Below are 17500 nucleotides of genomic sequence, written 5' to 3' on the forward strand. Positions count from 1 at the left end.
AAAAGACTGGAAAAAAAGAAGGATGAAATGATGCACATTCTGATTTTAAACACACAAAGACCCAAAAATCCACCATCAAATAAAACCATCTATTGATCTAAAATGTTAAATACCTGTTGATCCATTAATCCTATCCATATATATAAATAATTGGTGGAAAATACAGTCTGTCGTTTTTTTATGCTCATCAGATATGACCCATTTGGACGTTCAGAGGCTCCGTAGTTACCATGGAAACACCGTCTTCTTCTAAAACATTGATTCAATTCATGTAAAACCCATGGAATTTGACTAATGATTCCAGATGGAGACATTTGATTTATGTTCAGTTATTGATATATTTGCTGAAAAAGTCACTTTTTCTTCATTTTTTTCTGTTTCTAATATAATAACCCTCAACTTTAATCTAAGCTTTAATGAACATCTACATCACAGGTGTCAAATATGCGGCCTGGGGACCAAAACCGGCCCGCCAAAGGGTCCAATCTGGCCCCTGGGATGCAGTTATTAACAACGTTGACGATATTAACAATCAAGGATGTTAGAATCATTTTAGGTCAATTCAATCTCAAGTGGGTCAGACCAGTAAAATACTATTCTACTGCTATTCTAGTTTAATTTTACTTTTGTAAAATTTTATATTCTATTTTCTAGTCTTTTTTTTGTAATGTTATATTTGTGCTATTCTTATTTTCTGATCTATAGTTTTGTTTTTGCTTATTTTGTATTATTATTGTTGCACTGATTGACCACACAATGACAATAACAGCCATTCTATTCTATTCTATTCTATTCTATTCTATTCTATTCTATTCTATTCTATTCTATTCTATTTATTTTTTTTCTTTTCTATTCTATTTAAATTTTTCTATTCTATTCTATTTAATTTTTTTCTGTTCTGTTCTATTCTATTTTTTTCCTATTCTATTCTATTTATTTTTTTCTGTTCTATTCTGTTCTATTCTATTCTATGCTATTCTGTTTATTTTTTTTTCTATTCTATTCTATTCTATTCTATTCTATTTAATTTTTTTCTTTTCTATTCTATTCTATTCTATTTAAATTTTTCTATTCTATTCTATTCTATTTAATTTTTTTCTGTTCTGTTCTATTCTATTTTTTTCTATTCTATTCTATTTTTCTATTCTATTCTATTCTATTCTATTCTATTTGATGCTATTCTGTTTATTTTTTTCTTTTCTATTCTATTCTATTTATTTTTTTTCTATTCTATTCTATTCTATTCTATTCTATTCTATTCTATTTAATATATTCTATTCTATTCTATTCTATTCTATTCTATTCTATTTAATATTTTGTATTTTCTATTCTATTCTATTCTATTCTATTCTATTCTATTCTATTCTATTCTATTCCTCAGTTTTCCCAGAGGAAAAGTGCTAGGGAGTTCTTCCAGGCCTTGAGGCCCCTGTTCCGTGGTGACCTGTCCTTCAGTCAGGTGATGGCGTCTGCCTCCAGCCTGGTCTGTGGTTACACTGAGGGGGCTTTCTCCAGAGTCACCTCCTTCAACTGGTACGAGGACAACAACTACAAAGCCTTCCTCGGCATCGGCAACGGCAGAGTCGGCGGCGACTACGCGTATGACAACAGCACCAGTAAGTAGACTGGACCGGGTGGTTGAGGAGGGCTTTTATCTGGGTGTCAAACAGAGAACAATTAGGGTTTAATTTGAACCCTTAAAGACCTAAAGAGCAGGCATCTACTGATCTAAAATGTTTAGATAGATAGATAGATAGATAGATAGATAGATAGATAGATAGATAGATAGATAGATAGATAGATAGATAGAAAGAAAGAAAGAAAGAAAGAAAGAAAGAAAGAAAGAAAGAAAGAAAGAAAGAAATAGATAGATAGATAGATAGATAGATAGATAGATAGATAGATAGATAGATAGATAGATAGATAGATATAGATAGATAGATAGATAGATAGATAGATAGATAGATAGATAGATAGATAGAAAGAAAGAAAGAAAGAAAGAAAGAAAGAAATGGACAGTAGATAGATAGATAGATAGATAGATAGATAGATAGATAGATAGATAGATAGATAGATAGATAGATAGATAGATAGATAGATAGATAGATAGATAGATAGAAAGAAAGAAAGAAAGAAAGAAATGGACAGAAGATAGATAGAAAGAAAGAAAGAAAGAAAGAAAGAAAGAAAGAAAGAAAGAAAGAAAGAAAGAAAGAAAGAAAGAAAGAAATGGACAGAAGATAGATAGATAGAAAGAAATGGACAGAAGATAGATAGATAGATAGATAGATAGATAGATAGATAGATAGATAGATAGATAGATAGATAGATAGATAGATAGATAGATAGATAGATAGATAGATAGATAGATAGATAGAATAGAAAGAAAGAAAGAAAGAAAGAAATGGATAGATAGATAGATAGATAGATAGATAGATAGATAGATAGATAGATAGAAAGAAAGAAAGAAAGAAAGAAAGAAAGAAAGAAAGAAAGAAAGAAATGGACAGTAGATAGATAGATAGATAGATAGATAGATAGATAGATAGATAGATAGATAGATAGATAGATAGAAAGAAATGGACAGAAGATAGATAGATAGATAGATAGATAGATAGATAGATAGATAGATAGATAGATAGATAGATAGATAGATAGATAGATAGAAAGAAATGGACAGAAGATAGATAGATAGATAGATAGATAGATAGATAGATAGATAGATAGATAGATAGATAGATAGATAGATAGATAGATAGATAGATAGATAGAAAGAAAGAAAGAAAGAAAGAAAGAAAGAAAGAAAGAAAGAAAGAAAGAAAGAATGACAGAAGATAGATAGATAGATAGATAGATAGATAGATAGATAGATAGATAGATAGATAGATAGATAGATAGATAGATAGATAGATAGATAGAAAGAAAGAAAGAAAGAAAGAAAGAAAGAAAGAAAGAAAGAAAGAAATGGATAGATAGATAGATAGATAGATAGATAGATAGATAGATAGATAGATAGATAGAAAGAAAGAAAGAAAGAAAGAAAGAAAGAAAGAAAGAAAGAAATGGATAGATAGATAGATAGATAGATAGATAGATAGATAGATAGATAGATAGATAGATAGATAGAAAGAAAGAAAGAAAGAAAGAAAGAAGAAAGAAAGAAAGAAAGAAAGAAAGAAAGAAAGAAAGAAAGAAAAGAAATGGATAGATAGATAGATAGATAGATAGATAGATAGATAGATAGATAGATAGATAGATAGATAGATAGATAGATAGATAGATAGATAGATAGATAGATAGATAGATAGATAGAAAGAAAGAAAGAAAGAAAGAAAGAAATTTGTAGATCCACTATGATCTTTAAGTTGTATTATACATGTGTAATTAATAAACTGAGACATATTATTGTTAAAATTGCACTTAGTTTTCTTCAGAAATTTCCATTTGTTCATGTTATTCACATTGTTTTAAAAGATAGTTGGTAGATGTAAACATGTTCATCACATAATTTTACTTTTTTCGCTCTAAAACACAGAGGAAAGTTTAGAGTTGACATTATTTCTATATTATTATGTTATTATTTCACTGGTCTGGGTTTGTGTGAGGTATAATGGTTCTGGTTCTGGCTAACAGTGCACTTATAATCAGCAGGTGGATACAGTGACAGTGTAGTGTATGAAGAGTTGCGCTCCTGCTGACTCCTGTAGTACATGACGGCCTCCAGGCAGCTACTGTCTCATGTTACGTCACAATAGACTGTTACGTATTCAACACACCCTGCCTTTCAGCTCCTTTCTGCAACGACATGATGAGGGACCTGGAGTCCAACCCCACCACCAGGATCGTGTGGAACTACGTCAAACCCATGCTGATGGGTCAGATCCTGTACGCCCCCGACTCTCCAGCCACCAGGAAGATCATCAAAAATGTAAGAAGCAAGAGAATTTATATTAAAAGAAAAAAAAAAAAAAGACTAAACAGCTTCGTATCCTTCAGACATGATGGGTGTCACAGTCCAGCTGAAGTCTGCTGAATGAATGTTGTATTTTTCAGGGTTGGAAATAAGAAAAGTCCTTTATTTTTCTCCCTGACAGTCGTATCTTTGATTTCCTTCTGAGGCACACTGAGGTCAACAGTGCATTTTCTCTCAAAGGGGATCCGATTTCCTCCTGTCATGTCTACATTTGTTCATAACACCAACATGAAACTAAAGAAGCACGAAAGCAAATTATGCAACAACAAAATTATGTGTATTATCAACTGTTTCTTCAGATTCATGATATAATACATATACAAATACATATACATATACATACACATATATACATACACATATACAAATACATATACAAATACATACGCAAATACATATACATACACATATACAAATACATATACATATACAAATACATACGCAAATACATATACATACACATATACAAATACATATACATATACAAATACATATGCAAATACATATACATATACAAATACATATATACATACACATATACAAATACATATAGATATACACATACATATACATATACACATACAAATACATATACACATATAAATACATATATACATACATATACACATACACATACACATACATATACATACACATATACAAATACATATAGATATACACATACATATACATATACATATACACATACAAATACATATACACATACAAATACATATATACATACACATACATATACACATACACATACATATACATACACATATACACATACATATACATATACACATATATACATATATACATATACACATATATACATATACGTATACACATACTTATACATATACATATACACATACATATACAAGTACGTATACATATACATATACAAATACATATACATATACAAATAACACATAATGAAATGGGATTTAACTGCATTCATAACAGTCTCAAATGTAATTTGCTCAAGCCTGTAAATACTGTGTAATGACTGATGTATTGTGTAATGTAGTGTGAAAATAATCAGACCTAAAGTCAATATCAAACTAACAGTCAATTAATTACTTTAAACTAGAACTAAAATGCAATTACATATCCATGGCAATTGTGAAAATGTATGGTATCCCATTACATCTGTACAAAAGAAACAGGACTATTACTCCTTCTTAAACCCTTCATTCATCTTGTCCTCATGCAGTCACTTCCAAAAAGGTGCAATAACCCAGTATAATGTGATTTATATGCAATAAGTCTTTTTTATATTCATCCAAACATTAATGCTGTTTTCATAGGCACTTCTAATTTTTTTTTTTTTACAACAGTTAACTAAAGTGCAATTGAATATCCTTGGAAATTGGGTGAAAATATGTGGCGTAAGCAAGTGAGGGAATTTATTTATAAGAAAATGACTAAAATGCTTGATATCCCTGATGTCCAGCTGAAGTCTCTTGAGTGAATTTTATTTTTCAGGGTTAGAAATAAGAAAAGTCCTTTATTTTTCTCCCTGACAGTCATATCTTTTATTTCCTTCTGAGGCACACTGAGGTCAACAATGCATTTTCTCTCAAAAGGGGATCAGATTTCCTGGTGTCATGTCTAAATTTGTTCATCACACCAACATGAAACTAAAGAGGCACAAGTGGAAACAAAATTGTGTTATTAAAAGTATCTTCAGGTACAGAATATAATGCATAATGCAAATAACACAAAAAATGATGTGCATTAAGTTGTGCAACAATCTTCTGTTCTTCGAAACTTGCATTATTTTTTATATAGACTTGAGTTCATGGACATACATACTGTTTTCATAGGCATTGTTATTGTTCTCTTTTTTAATAATTAACTAAAGTGCAACTGAATATCCATGGAAATTGTGTGAAAATATGTGATGTAAGCAAGTGAGGGAATTCATATATAAAAAAAAAAAAACTAAAAAGCTTCCTATCCTTCCATGCCTGGTGTTACAATTCAGTATTTTTTAGGGTTCGAAATAAGAAAATTCCTTTATTTTTCTCCCTGACAGTCATATCTTTGAATTCCTTCTGAGGTACACTGAGGTGAACATGCATTTTCTCTCAAAAGGGATCAGATTTCCTCGTGTCATGGGTAAAATTGTTCATCATACCAACATGAAGCTGAAAAAGCACTTGTGGAAACAAAATTGTGTTATTATTAACAGTTCCTTCAGGTACAGAATATAACACATAATGCAAATAACACAAGAAATGATGTGCATTAAGTCGTGCAACAATCCTCTGTTCTTGCAAAACTTGCATTATTTTTTGTTTTCATAGGAATTGTTACATTTTTTAAACAATAATTAACTAAAGTGCAATTGAACATCCATGGAAATTGTGTGAAAATATGTGGTGTAACCAAGTGAGGGAATTAAAAAAAAAAAAAAAAAAAACTTAAAAGCTTCCTATCCTTCCATGCGTGGTGTTACAATTCAGTATTTTTTAGGGTTCGAAATAAGAAAAGTCCTTTATTTTTCTCCCTGACAGTCATATCTTTGAATTCCTTCTGAGGCACACTGAGGTGAACAATGCATTTTCTCTCAAAAGGGGATCAGATTTCCTCGTGTCATGGGTAAAATTGTTCATCATACCAACATGAAACTGAAAAAGCACTTGTGGAAACAAAATTGTGTTATTATTAACAGTTCCTTCAGGTACAGAATATAACACATAATGCAAATAACACAAGAAATGATGTGCATTAAGTCGCGCAACAATCCTCTGTTCTTGCAAAACTTGCATTATTTTTTGTTTTCATAGGAATTGTTACATTTTTTAAACAATAATTAACTAAAGTGCAATTGAACATCCATGGAAATTGTGTGAAAATATGTGGTGTAACCAAGTGAGGGAATTAAAAAAAAAAACAAAAAAACTTAAAAGCTTCCTATCCTTCCATGCGTGGTGTTACAATTCAGTATTTTGTAGGGTTTGAAACAAGAAAAGTCCTTTTATTTTTCTCCCTGACAGTCATATCTTTGATTTCCTTCTGAGGTACACTGAGGTGAACAATGCATTTTCTCTCAAAAGGGGATCAGATTTCCTCGTGTCATGGGTAAAATTGTTCATCATACCAACATGAAACTGAAAAAGCACTTGTGGAAACAAAATTGTGTTATTATTAACAGTTCCTTCAGGTACAGAATATAACACATAATGCAAATAACACAAGAAATGATGTGCATTAAGTCGCGCAACAATCCTCTGTTCTTGCAAAACTTGCATTATTTTTTGTTTTCATAGGAATTGTTCATTTTTTTAAACAATAATTAACTCAAGTGCAATTGAACATCCATGGAAATTGTGTGAAAATATGTGGTGTAACCAAGTGAGGGAATTAAAAAAAAAAAAAAAACAACTTAAAAGCTTCCTATCCGTCCATGCGTGGTGTTACAATTCAGTATTTTGTAGGGTTTGAAACAAGAAAAGTCCTTTTATTTTTCTCCCTGACAGTCATATCTTTGATTTCCTTCTGAGGCACACTGAGGTGAACAATGCATTTTCTCTCAAAAGGGGATCAGATTTCCTCGTGTCATGGGTAAAATTGTTCATCATACCAACATGAAACTGAAAAAGCACTTGTGGAAACAAAATTGTGTTATTATTAACAGTTCCTTCAGGTACAGAATATAACACATAATGCAAATAACACAAGAAATGATGTGCATTAAGTCGTGCAACAATCCTCTGTTCCTGCAAAACTTGCATTATTTTTTGTTTTCATAGGAATTGTTACATTTTTTAAACAATAATCAACTAAAGTGCAATTGAACATCCATGGAAATTGTGTGAAAATATGTGGTGTAACCAAGTGAGGGAATTAAAAAAAAAAAAAAAAAAACTTAAAAGCTTCCTATCCGTCCATGCGTGGTGTTACAATTCAGTATTTTGTAGGGTTTGAAACAAGAAAAGTCCTTTTATTTTTCTCCCTGACAGTCATATCTTTGATTTCCTTCTGAGGCACACTGAGGTGAACAATGCATTTTCTCTCAAAAGGGGATCAGCTTTCCTCGTGTCATGTCGAGGCCTTTGTGCGTCCATGTAGATACGTGTTGTTCAATGCCCGACAGGGGAGCAGCAGTCATGGATGGTTTGGCTGCAATGGAAGAGCACAAGCTGATCGGCTGTGGTGACTATCACACAGTCCGGTGGCGCCATGGCTTTTTCACTGTTATGTAAGCAGCCCAGTCCGTCCTTAAAGACTTGTGATTGCACACACACACACACACACACACACACACACACACACACACACACACTCCTATTTCCTCTTTTCCAACCTTTAATGCCCTCTTTGTTTTTCTCTTCCCTCTGATTGGGATCTTAATTGCACTAAGAAAGTAATGACTGAAGGGTTAATCCATTACCTTACACGACCATAAACACGGCCTCTAAAGCCTCTTTGTTTTCTATACTTACCTTTATTTCATAAGGAACCAGTCAAGCAGAATACCTTTAAACATATGTGGAGATTTTTTATGTTCTTGTGAAATCTTAACCAGTACAGGTCTTATCTGCATCCGGTGGCTGCTCTTGTATTTAGTTACTTAAACACAGACACATGATTCAGATCAATGAGAAACATCTTCTTGAAAATATACAGTCCTGTGCAAAAGTCCAAGGCCTACATTAGGTTTACTGGTTTAGTAGTGATGGTCGATACCATGGATTTCCTTTCTGATCCGATACCGAGTGAAATTCAGGCTGGTATTGGCGATACTGATCCGATATCGATACTTTGTACAAATACACTTAATGTCTGGAAAATCTAAAAAAAAATTGTGTATTTCAAATCATAATTTCATAAAGAATACAAGACAATAAAGTAATTATTGTTTATTTATTAAGAATTATTATAAAAATGAAAACTTGCATATTAACCCTTTCATGCATGAATTATGAGAACCTTAATCAAGATGTTTTTCCAGAGTGGTTATTATTTCTCTTTAGACATGAAAAAAAAAAAAAAAAAAAAAATGCGATTGAAGTTTTTCATGAACCTATTTTTCATGGAGTTACAAAAATGTCCACTCAGCTGGACGCCGTGCATTAAATTTCATAACCAAATCAAATCAAATTTCTATATCCATATATATACACATATATACATACACACACACACACACACACACACACACACACACACACACACACACACACACACACATATATATATATATATATATATATATATATAGCGCCAAATCCTAACAAGAGTTATCTCATGACACTTTACAAATCGAGCAAACAAGATACACTGTGTGAAAACAATGAAACAAAACATATTTAATGCTGCTAATCTGACGGTTTCTCACATTTAACATACTCTAATACTAGTTATTACTCACTTCATGGAGATAATATGCCAAAGAAAAAAAAAGCTTTTTGTTTAAAACAAACAAACAAAAAACCCTGTTAATTACAGTTTAACAACAATTAGCAATTTTTATTTACACTCAAACATGTTATGGCTGATCAGGTTTATTTAGAACAGAAAAGTAACAGTAATGGTATTCTAAGATAAAAGTCAGAATTCTGGGAAAAAGTCAGAAATCTGACTTTTTTTCCTCAGAATTCTGACTTTCATCTCAGAACAATAATAATTTTTTCTTGAAAACAGTCAGAATTTGAGATTGAAGTCAGAATTCTGACTTTTTTTTCTCAGAATTCTGACTTTTCTCTCAGAACAATAATAAAAAGTATTTAAAACAGTCAGAATTCTGAGATAAAAGTCAGAATTCTGAGAAAAAGTCAGAAATCACACTTTTTTTCTCAGAATTCTGACTTTCATCTCAGAACAATAATAATTTTATTTTTTTGAAAACAGTCAGAATTTTGACTTTAATATCAAAATTCTGACTGTTTTCTCAGAACAATAATAAAAACTATTTAGAACTGTCAGAATTCTGAGATAAAAGTCAGGAATCACTTTTTTTCTCAGAATTCTGACTTTCATCTCAGAACAATAATAATTTTATTTTTTTGAAAACAGTCAGAATTCTGAGATTAAAGTCAGAATTCTGAGAAAAAAAATCAGATATCACACTTTTTTTCCCCCAGAATTCCGACTTTCATCTCAGAACAATAATAAAAAAAAATATTTGAAACTGTCAGAATTCTGAGATTAAAGTCAGAATTCTGAGAAAAAAAATCAGATATCACACTTTTTTTCCCTCAGAATTCCGACTTTCATCTCAAAACAATAATAAAAAAAAAATGAAAACAGAATTCTGAGATTAAAGTCAGAATTCTGACTTTTTTCTCATAATCATAACAAAAATATATCAGACCTTATTTATTTATTTATTTATTTATTTATTTATTTATTTATTTATTTATTTATTTATTTTCAGTTCCCTTAACCCTCTTCCATAATATACAAAGCTCATTTTGTTTCGGTGTTAAATACTCTTGTGCACATGCAGGAATCTTGTGTAGCTACAGGATCCCCTTGAGCAAATCAGCGTAAGGAATCCCCCCGGTGCTGCTCCTGCTTTTTCCTGCTGTTTTAAAGCTGCCTCTGGGAATGAGGAAGCACTCACTTGTGGGAACCTAACTGGGATTCACTGGGCAGGCTGAATGCATTCGGCCAGTTGTCACCAACGGCCTCCATTGTCACCCCGGCCCCATTGTCCCCATTGTCACCCAAAATCAGACACACACAAGAGGAAGGCGTTTAATTGGGTGTACTCTTGAGCGCTTTCATCCCCCACTGCACATGACTGAATACTGAGATAGCCAGCTTTTGTTATTCGCCACACAAAGCACTGTACCCCCACACAACTAGTGTTTTAACGATAAGCGTGTGGTAAATATTTGACGATTTGGCACACAGTGCATTTGTTGCACAGTTGCTGGTTATCTGAACGGGCCCGCGGGAATTCTTTGTGTGAGAATGTGTGTGTTGTCTTTGCAAAGCCTGTTTTCGCAGGGAGTTTAATGTGGGAATGGTATGTAGTAGATTAGAACAGTGACAGAGTGTGGACTTGAGTTTGCGACTGTTCTCATGTGCATATGTGTTGTTTATTTGGATATGTTGTCCTTACACATCTTCATCCTACAACCTAAATAATCCAGCAATGTGGGCAAGGGTATATTCCAAATGTTTTTGAATGTGTCTTTAAACCTTTAACCTCTGAGACATTATTTCTGCGTCTGTTTTGGTGTCATAAAAGCTGCTGTGAGCATGTGTTTGTGCTGCTTTTCTTCAGTGGTTTTGTTTTACTGTGTGTTTTAGGGTCAAAATAAGGTGGAATAACAGAAAAAGCCAAAGAGAGGAGTCGAAGTTTTAAAGGTTTTTGCAAAATAAGGCACTCAGAATGTATATCAATAGGAGATTTAGGATGTTGAACATGAACTGTGAACTGGACCAGTAGTTTTTGTTTTCAGGCTCTTAAAAAAAAAAAAAAAAAAAAAATCAGTCCAGCTGCTTTTGGCACCTGGTTGAACTCCGAAATAGCAGTTACATGGTCAAAACTTGGTAAAAACACAGTAAAATAAATAAATAAAGGAAAATCCCCACAACACTGCAAAAACCAATAAAATCAAAAAAAAGGAAAATGTAAAAAAAAAGTCTATTTTTAGAGCGAGTCCATCTCACTCACTTACTCTGTGTTTTGACCCCCCATTCCACAGGTGGTGGGGGGTGCACTGAGCATGCTCAGATGTCTCTGGAAAGAAACAAGGTCTATTCTATCAGCACGTTTTTTAAATTTTCTTAGTGAGCAAACGATTGAATTTTTATGAATTTTTAAAATAAATCAAACAGTTATGGAAAAAATTATTAGACCATCAAAAGTAATCAAAAACAATGGTTATACAATCACGTTTAGTCACATGATACACACAGGAGTTTGTACTTGATTGCATAACCATTGTTTTGATGACTTTTGATGATCTAATAATTTTTTCCGTGACTGTACATGATATAATACAGAAGAGGATTAGGGCCACTGGAAAAAAAAAATTAAAATTAAGGTCCAACATATATATATATATGTATATATATATATATATATATATATATTATATATATATATATATATATATATATATATATATATAGAGATATATATAATCATTCTGTATAAAAATATTCTATATAAAAAGTTAGAAATCACAGTTTTTTCTCAGAAATCTGACTTTCATCTCTGAACAACAATAAAAAAAAGAAAATTAAAACAGGTCAGAATTCGGAGATAAAAGTCAGAATTTTGACTGTTTTTCTCATAATAATAATAGTTAAAAAAAAAAAAAAAACACTGGAGAATTTTTTTTTTTTTCCAGTGGCCCTAATCCTCTTCCATAGTATATCATGTACAGTCACGGAAAAAAAATTATTAGACCATCAAAAGTCATCAAAAACAGTGGTTATGCAATCAAGTACAAACTCCCGTGTGTATCATGTGACTAAAACAGACAGAAAAGAAAACATGGAATGCCTAAAAGCACTGTTTTTGTCAGTACAGTGCCATAGATATCGATGTATGAACTGAAGTGATTTTGGTTATTATCAAGAAAACCATGGAAAATGGATAGATATCAGCTCTGAAACTAAACTGCTATGAGCTATTTTTGTTGTTATCATTATATTTGTCCAAACAGATGTACCTTTAGTTGTACCAGACATTAAAATGATCAAGAAACTGAAGAAAACAAGAGTGGTCTCATAATTTTTTCCGCGACTTTACATTCCGAACACGTCAGGGGTTAAAGAGTTCAACATGTATGAGAAGGTAATAACAGTTGCAATGAAGACATGCATGAAGACACTCCCATATTTCCATATCTCCTGTAGGCAAACACTACATTTGAGGAGCTGGAGCGACTGAGGACGATGGGGAAGGCCTGGGAGGAAGTGGCTCCACAGATCTGGGCTTTCTTCCAAGATGGAATCCAGGTCAAGATGATCCGGGTAAGACACAGTGAAAGCATCAGGCCTTCATTTGGCCACTAAACAACTAAATGGAGGTGAAGAGTCGAAACAGTAATGATGACGCTGGTAAAAGTAAGCAGTAGAAAGGGTTTTAACAAAGAATTAAATTGTAGAAATAGAGTGTGAGTCTTTCTAAGGCTCAAATCTGTAATAGCTAACATTAAAAATGACAGGATTAATGTGGAATAAATGCTAAAGGAGGATATTTGATTCCATCCTTTTGCTTATTAGTGTAATACTTTTTGTTTTTCACATGGAGCATGATCTTACTCAACTGTTTCAGTTATTTTCCTGAACCCGTCAAACCACAGAACATCCTCCTTCTTCATTTACTGCCAATACAGTCCTACAATTTCACCATGTAAAATAGTCATAATGTAATAATAAAAACCTACTCAACTTTGTACATATGAAATTATTGCAAAAATAAACTGTCTTCTATCAGCATCTTTTTATCTATCAACAGATTTTCTCATATTACATGCAAATTCGCGATAAAACTTCAAACGTCATAAATAATGTCTTTTGGTTTGTTACGCATATTTCTCACCCATATTAAGAGAAATAAGAATAAAAAACATGTATATATATGTGGAAGAGAAGAACTTACTGGATTTGATGGACCAATACAGATGGAATCTTGTATGGTAGAGGTAAACCGATATATCCGCCAGCCGATATATGGATTTTTTTTTCAAAATCAGCCATTGCACTGGAAAAATCAAAATCTTACCAAGTGTATTTTTCTCATTTCTTGTCAAAATATCTCATCACACTTAAATTTAGACATAATCACCTAAAGAGTAACTTTTCATTGAGATATAAGAACTTATTTTTAGACAATAGATCTTGAAAATCTTATTTCAAGAAATCTTACCAAGATAATTTTCACTTGTTCCACTGGCAGATTTTTTTTGGCTTGAATTAAGCAAAATTAATTTAATAATATATATTTTTTTGAATGCCGATATTTGATCAGTATTAAAAATGTTATAAAATATTTGATCTGGCACCTGTATGGGCAGCACGTGAAGTTCAATAAATATGAAAAGAGTACTATGTGTATGCGTATTAATAATTTCATTTATATTGCTGCATAAAAATCTTAGTTTCAATTGTATTTTACCGTCAATGTGCTTTTAGAAAAAAAATTGGTATTAAATATTGGCTTCAAAAATAGATATTGGTCATCGGCTGACCAAATTTTTAAAAATCTGCATCAGCTTTAGAAAAACCCATATCGGTGGGACCTCTAATGTAGGGTCATAATTTGATTATTTCTGTGCAAAAGGAAAGATTGAATTAGATGAATTAAAAGTTATTTCAGATTCTTTCAAGGCTTTACTCTAAAACATGAATAAATGTACTCACAACCCTCAGACAATCTGCAAACAACAATATCCAACAAAGGTCACAGGTCAGCCAGCCCATAAAATCAGTATCAACAGCTCCAAAAACATTGACTTCAATTGTTTAAATAAATTCACATGTACGGCCCCTCTGTACCTGTATGTTTTATAACACTCGGCATCTCTCCACTAGAAGACTGATGATGCTGTTTGTTATTTTACCCTGATCTTACACTCACTGATCTTTTTTACTTGGAACTCTCCACTTCATAAAGTTTCCAGCGTGAATATAGAACCTTATCTCAGCAAACATGCCATCTCTTTCCCTTTCCAATTAATCCCTCTCTCTGATGTTTCTCCTTTTTTGTTAAGGCCTCTCTATTTTTTGCCGCTGTTTGCTTCCCTCTTATACTCGTACCCCATCTTATAACAATCCTTTTCCTGTCTCTTGTCTTACCGTCAGCAGTTCTTCTATTAGCGCCACTTTTCTGTTCTACATTTGACTGTTTTCAAGATTCAAGATTGTTTATTGTCATTCAACATGTGACATGAGGAGCGAAATTACCATCCACAGAATCGGCAGAGAAGCAAATCTCTATTTTCTCCCCCCTTTTTTTTTTTTTTTTTTAAATTTTTTTTTAAACCACACATTTAAAATAGAAAAGCAAGATAGAAAAACAATAAAAGTAAAATGCAGATAGTATAATAATAAATAATGAATATGGAAGAGGAGGAGGAGGGAGTTCAGTTATGGTCGGTGTTGTGTAATACATTACAGATTACTTGTTACTGTTGGTTAAGTAATTCCTTACCTTATAATACTGTCTCAGAATTGTAATCCATTACATGACTCCTGCATTACTTTTGAGTTACGTACAGACTCTCGTCATGGGCTCAGTTGGTAGAGCGGGTTGTCCAATAACCGAGGGGTTGGTGGTTCGAATCCTACCTCTGACTGTCCACATGTCGAAGTGTCCTTGGGCAAGACACTGAACCGTAAATTGCTCCCATAGGTCCTGGCAGTGCCTTGCTTGGCGGCAGCTGCCTACTGGTGTGTGAATGGGTGAATGCATGGCTTTGTAAAGGCGCTTTGGGGCACCATAAAAAGGGGGAAAAGCACTATACAAGTACTGTAAAAGTACCATAATAAGTACCCATAAATGGCATGTGTGCAGTAGACCCCCCCCCCCCTTTAAAGTCAAATAGTAACTCCCCCAATTCAAGAGATAGGAGAGCTTTAGGATGCATAAATTACGCTCCAAAGTGCATGTGGACAGATAGCTCAGTAAGTAACGCTACGGTCTACGATGTTCAAATCCCAGCAGGAACGCTTGCATTTTTTTCAACATTTACGTGTTCAAAACAGGGAGCGTGGCACCAACTAGATAAATCCGCAATCGATAAAGAATTTTAGTCAACTAGTCATAGAAACGTTAGCTTACCTTGTCATTGCTGATCACATGGATCATGCTAATGCTAACTAGCTTCTGTAAAGCAGGGTTAGGGTTAGTATGAGCATACGTCCATGTGGACAATGGACTGTCTTCTGCCATCTTCACCCATGGCTGAACACCAACAGGAAATAGAACTTGACAGAACGCAATGGTTTATTCCTTAAGGTCTCACAATCTTGCTGTTTTCTTTGTTTTTTTTTCATGTGAGCAATTAATTATAGGCGAAAAGTGTGTTGTAATGCAAGCGCTATTGTACTGTATTGTATGTGCCCAGTAAAATATTACTGAAAATTGATTAGTAATGCATTCCACTACTGCGTCACAGCAAAAGTAATCAGTTACTGTAATGCATTACTTTGTAATGCCTTACTCCCAACACTGGTTATAGTATGAGTTGAATGATAATGGATGTTTGTTCTTGCTGCAGCGTCTTCATTTTATTACCTCCACCAGGAGGTATTGTGATCACTTGCTTTGTGTGTTTGTTTGTTTGTTTGTTTGTCAGCAACTTTACGGGAGAACTATTTCCAACTATCTTTACCATTTTACCCACAGATAGGCCTAAGCCCTGGGACCAACCCATTCAATTTTGGGCCAAGTAGGCCAAAGTTCAAGGTCACAGCAGGTCACAACATCTACAATTTTCCTATCTCTCATCATTGAGCAATTTTGGAAAATTCATCAAAAATTCAAAACGACTCCAATTAGCCTCCAATTTGATCCACCCGTAGCTTCTAACAATATCTTGTATCTGGCACAAAATTGTTCACATCCACGGTGGAATGTGGACTCTGTGGACATTTCAGTTTAACATTGAAAATCCGATTTATGTCACATTTTTCATTACAACTCAACAAATATTGATTGGAATTTAATATAATTTGACATACACATGACTGGTACCAAGTTTCAACTTTTCTGCTGTATGGAACAACCGTGAACTGTTTAATTTTAAAAGAAATAGTCAATCCACACATGCATACCGTTGGCGGAGGTTTGCGTTCTCTGAACACTTGTTTCTTGCATGTTTTTGAATTCCGTCCTGCTTTCCTAGTTGACGCTTCCTTTTGTTTCAGGACGTCATCCGCAATCCGTCAGTGATGGATTTCATCGACAGGACTCTGGCAAAGGCGCCATTCTCCTCCAACACATCCTCAACTTCTTGCACAACGGTTCACGGGAGGAACGAATCGCCGGCGTTCCCGATTTCGACTGGCGGAACGTCTTCAACCTCACCGATAAGTTCATTCGGACACTCAACCAGTAACGGGGATGTAAGTGAAAAAAAACACAGAGCATTTATCTCGAGAGTCTGTTTTTTTCACGCTTCAGGTGTGTCTAAGTCTGAGATTTTTGTGAATACGCACCAGCAGAAGGAATCTTAGTGACAAGTCAAAGGAGGCTTGAGTTAACCACAAAAATAAGGTGTCAGGATCTTCTTTGGCAGACTTGTTTTTATCTTCTATTTTCTCATTGAACGCCAAGGAATGTGGACTGTTTTTCTCACCTCTCACCTAAAATGTCAAGTTCAAGGACAGGCCTATTCATGAAATAATCCAATTGAGCACAGGTCCTCAATACCCTGGTTGTCCAACTCCAATACAACCCCTAATGTGATGGGAGCATTTAGATAAGCTGTCTTTGGACTCCGTAATTTGCGGTCCCTCCCCCCGAAAAAAAAGGCAACAAAAAAACATGAAATCTACCCAGGTGGGCGAGAGCCAGAGCGACGGACTAGCTGTCGAGTC

The 17500-nt window shown here is 33.5% G+C and overlaps 1 protein-coding gene across 1 annotated transcript in view; it reads left to right on the forward strand.

Annotated features, from left to right (window-relative positions):
- The window catches only part of abca4a (ATP-binding cassette, sub-family A (ABC1), member 4a), a 129295-nt gene that overhangs the window by 31183 nt on the left and 80612 nt on the right, over positions 1 to 17500 (forward strand). The window contains 5 exon segments of the mRNA XM_030123010.1: positions 1382 to 1616; positions 3789 to 3928; positions 12812 to 12928; positions 16829 to 16895; positions 16898 to 17015. Of these exon segments, the coding sequence (XP_029978870.1) occupies positions 1382 to 1616; positions 3789 to 3928; positions 12812 to 12928; positions 16829 to 16895; positions 16898 to 17015 (677 nt within the window).

Source organism: Sphaeramia orbicularis, chromosome 20 (assembly GCF_902148855.1).
Source record: "Sphaeramia orbicularis chromosome 20, fSphaOr1.1, whole genome shotgun sequence".
In the NCBI taxonomy this organism is placed as follows: Eukaryota; Metazoa; Chordata; class Actinopteri; order Kurtiformes; family Apogonidae; genus Sphaeramia; species Sphaeramia orbicularis.